This window comes from Cebus imitator, unplaced genomic scaffold, assembly GCF_001604975.1.
Source record: "Cebus imitator isolate Cc_AM_T3 unplaced genomic scaffold, Cebus_imitator-1.0 Scaffold758, whole genome shotgun sequence".
Lineage (NCBI taxonomy): Eukaryota > Metazoa > Chordata > Mammalia > Primates > Cebidae > Cebus > Cebus imitator.
The window spans coordinates 14110-18526 of NW_016108073.1; the positions used below are offsets into that span (position 1 = coordinate 14110).

General features: G+C 33.6%; 1 protein-coding gene across 1 annotated transcript; it reads right to left on the reverse strand.

Annotated features, from left to right (window-relative positions):
* Positions 1 to 985: 985 nt before the first annotated feature.
* On the reverse strand, positions 986 to 2865 carry LOC108296990 (polyadenylate-binding protein-interacting protein 1-like). The gene is given in 2 exon segments (XM_037735245.1): positions 986 to 2392; positions 2394 to 2865. Coding segments are annotated over 2 exon segments (1092 nt in total). The 5' UTR covers positions 2762 to 2865; the 3' UTR covers positions 986 to 1668.
* Positions 2866 to 4417: the final 1552 nt, after the last annotated feature.

A 4417-nucleotide genomic window follows, 5' to 3' on the forward strand; every position in this document is an offset into this window, starting at 1 on the left:
AGTTTTATTTTTCTGACGTTTATTTGTGTAGTGTTAGTATCAGGGTAAAACTGGCCTCATAGAATGAGTTTGAAAGTATTTCCACCTCCTGTATTTTTCAGAATAGTTTGAGTAGGATTGGTATGATTTTTTTTTAATGTTTCATAGAATTCAGAAGGGAAGCCATCATGTCTCTGGCTTTTCTTTAGTGGTATACATTTTATTATAGCTTTGATCTTGTTACTCTTTTTGGTCTGTTCAGGGTTTGGATTTCTTCCTGGTTCAATTTTGGTAGGTGATATGTGTCTAGCAATTTGTCTCTTTTTTCTAGATATTCCAATTTATTGGCATATAATTGCTCATAGTAGCCACTAATGATCTGAATTTCTGCAGTATCAGTTGTAATGTCTCCTTTTTTATTTCCTATTGGACCATCTCCCTCCCTCTCTCTCTCTCTCTCTCTCTCTCTCTCTCTCTGTCAGGCCAAAGGTTTCTCAATTTGTATAACTTTCCAAAGAATCAACTTTTTGTTTCACTAATATTTTGTATTTTAAAATTTTAATTTCATTCATTTCTTTTTTAATTTTCAAAGCCTAATTTTAATTCAGACTGAACAAACAAGCAGAAAAGTGAAAAGCTAACTGTATTAGCAGACACAGATGTACCAAATGTAAAACAGTGGGTTATTAACAGAACTATTTACATGCATATTTACAAGCAATCCTTTTGTACATAAGTTTTATTTTTAGTTAGCTGGAAAAAGATTTGACATTAGGTAAAAATATTATTTATTAGGGTTGAGGTAGTGCCACATTATAGTAAAAGTATTAGAAAAGTGACCCTCGAGGTGTATCAATTATAAAGCAGATGAAAACTTGAATGACAAATATCTAGCAAAATTCTCTAGTAAAAAAGTTGATGCAACCCATGCTACAAAATAAAAGTGAGAAAGCCATATAAATAAAGCAGAATAATGTTCTAGGCCTTAAGGCCTAGATTACGTTAGTCAATTGAAAAAAAAAAAAAAAAGAACAATTCTAGAATTGAAATAAATCTTCAGCGAAGTCTTGGTTGTTTAGCTGGAGTTCACCAAGTCGTTTTTCTTCCCCCATGACATTTAAAAAGCCCTTGGTATCAAATAGCATCTGCATATATGTCAGTTGTTAATGATATATTCCAAGACTTTAGTGCTAAAGATTTTCAAGATTGTGATTCATATTTGAAATTCAATTCATTGGGACACTAAACCTCAAACTAAAATGAAAGCTATAATACTCCTACCTAAAAAAGGATGCTACATTTCTGCGGTAATATGTATTTCCAGACTAAGACTTTTTCCCCTCAAGAAAAGTAGAATTTAAAGGATAAGCATCTAATCAACTAGCAAAATTTTCAACATTTCATTTATTTCAAAATCAACTTTATTGCAGCCAAAACAGTAGAATTAACTGTACATAATAAACTATTATATATATATATATATATATATACATTTTAAGTTATAGGGAATAAAGTTTATTTTGGCAGATAGTGTTAAACAAAATTAAAGTTGCATATATTAGTAATATAACTCAACATTCTTAATTTGGTATAAGTATGACACATTTTCTTGCTTTCCTGTGTTCTGCTAAATCACCATACCTCAACTGCTTTATAAAACTGATATGCTGAAATTTAACTTTACTGTTTTCACTTATGCTCTGATTCCAAACAAAACTTTTCATAAGCTTCTTCTATCTCTGGGTCCATCTCATCATCAATATCATCCAAGTACGGATCACCAGCTCCTGATAAATCTGTTCCATTTTGTTCGTAATCTGGAAAAAAGTCCTCTCTTTCAAGTAACTCTTGATATTTCTCTTGATAATCTGGATCAGCTTCAGTGAAAGGAACACCATCAGATCTATAAAATGTTGGTTCATTCATAAAGCAGTTAAGATCATTTTCTGGTGTTGCTTCTCTGTATGTTGAAGTTGCATGGACCCTACCCCAGTTACTTGACCAGAGTTCCACAGGCTTCAAGAGCATCTGTTTTACATCTCTACTGAAGTTTGCATCTAGGACAATGTTTCCAATTCTCTGAATAATTTCTTCCATATCCATCTTTCCTTTTTCCTTCCAAGCATCTTCCAAAACTGATCCTGTCAACTTCAATAATTTTACTGCACAAATTAAATTGTCACCCATAGGATTAGAAAAGAGGGCATTCAGCAGTTCTCGAAGACCAAGCTGAAGAATATCTGCTCTCATAACCTGTCCGTTTGTTCCCTTGATCTCCAGGTTAAGACAAAGCTCTCCCAGAAAGAGTAGAAATGCATGAAATCGTTTTCGAGTAACTTCATCCCCTTTTGCAGCTTGATCTTTAACTTCATATTCAGTCCGATATCTTTTAAGTAGCAACTGGCGAAAGTTGACACTGTGGGCTAATTGTCAGATGATGGGACAGGTAATTACACAGGCGAACTGCCATATAAGAGAAATTCGGTATAGACATGGCCTGTTGATATATGAGTTCCACAAGTTCTTGCAAAGCATCATCTGTTGTAACCCAACCATTCAGGGTCTCCTCAAACTGTTCAATTTCAGTTTCAAAACTGCCAGGCTGCTCTGTGAGATGATTCAAAAAATCCTGAACATATTCAGATAAAGTGGGATAATCCTCACAACCATCCTCATAGGATTCTGTGTAATTGGAAGAATAACCTGACGGAAAAAATTCAGGGGCATTCACAGACAGCTTAGACGTTAATACAGGTGCTACAACCACCTGGGGTTTAGCCATTGCTGACTCCCGGGTTCTGCTGTGGGATTTTATCCTGTGAACTAGGTGGAGCTCTCAGGGGCTTCGTTTGCTCCTAGGCAGGCCCGACCTACTGGATAGTTCTAAGGAGAGACGTGCCAATTTCATTCATTTCTGCTTTGATCTTCATTATTTCTTTTCTTCTAATTTTGGATTTGGTTTGCTTTTGACGTATTCAGTTCTTTAAGATGCCTCATTAGATTTTACATTTGAAGTTTTTTATTATTCATTGATGTTGGCACATCTAGCTATGAACTTTCCTCTTACTACTGCTTTTGCTGCATCCCACAAGTTTTGGTATGCTGTGTTTCCATTATCATTTTTTCAAGAAATTTGTCAATCTCCTTCTTAATTTCTTCATTGACCCACTGGTCAATCAGGAGCATGTAGTTTAATTTCCATGTATTTGTATAGTTTGCAAAATTTGTCTTGTTTTTAATTTCTACATCTATTTCATTCTTGTCAGAAAAGATACTTAATATTATTTCAAATTTTGAATGTTTTAAGACTTGTTTTGTTACCTAACTTATAGTCTATTCTTGAGAATGACCCTGATCCATCTGCTGAGGAAAATAATGTGTATTCTGCAGCTCTAAGACAAAATGTTCTGTAAATTTCTGTAAGATCCATTTGGTCTATAGTGTAGATAAAGTCTGATTTTTGTTATTCTTGTTGATGATGATGATTTTCTGTGTGAAACACTTGTTCAATGCCGAAAGTGGGATTTTGAATTCTCCAGCTATTATTGTACTGATGCCTATCTCTCTCTTTAGCTCTAATAATATTTCCTTTAAGTATTTTGGTTCCCCAGAGTTGTTGGATTCATATATATTTTAAAATGTTATATCTTCTTGCTTAATTGACCCCTTTATTATTATATCATAATATTCTTTGACACTTCTTATGTTTTTTGTTTGAAATGTACTTTTTCTTATATATGTATAGAAACTTCTGCTTGTTTTTGGTTTTCATTAGCATGGAATAACTTTTTCTATCCCTTTCTTTTTAGTCTATGCATGTATTTATAGGTGAAGTGTTTTTATTGTAGGCAACACATCAATGGGTCTTGTTTTATCAACCATTTAGCCAGTTCATATATTTTGATTGAAGAGTTTAGTTCATTTGCAGTCAGTTATAATTGATAAGTAAGGGCTTACACATGCCATATTATTGTCTGTTTTCTTGTTGTTTTATGGTCTCCTCTTCATTTTGGTTTCCTTTCTGTCTTCCTCTAGTGAAAGTGATTTTCTCTGGTGCTGTAGTTTACATTCTTGCTAGGTATTTTATTTGTATTCATTGCATGTTTTTGTCATGAGGTTTGCAGATTGTGTCTTATGACCTGTTAGTTTAACCTGATAACAACTATCTGTATAAACAAACATACAAACAAGCACAAAAAACTAATAAAATCTGTATGTCTTAACTTCATCTCCCCACTTTTTAAATTTTTGTTATTCTTATCTTATTGTACTGCCATCACTTGAAAATTTGTTGTGGCTGTTGTTTTGATTGGTTAGATGCAGAACTCACTTGCCATTTTCATTCTTCCCAGTGAGAGCTGCAGACCAGAGCTGCTTCTATTTGGCCATCTTGGCCACCCACCCTCTCTCAATATTCTTACATATATATATATATATA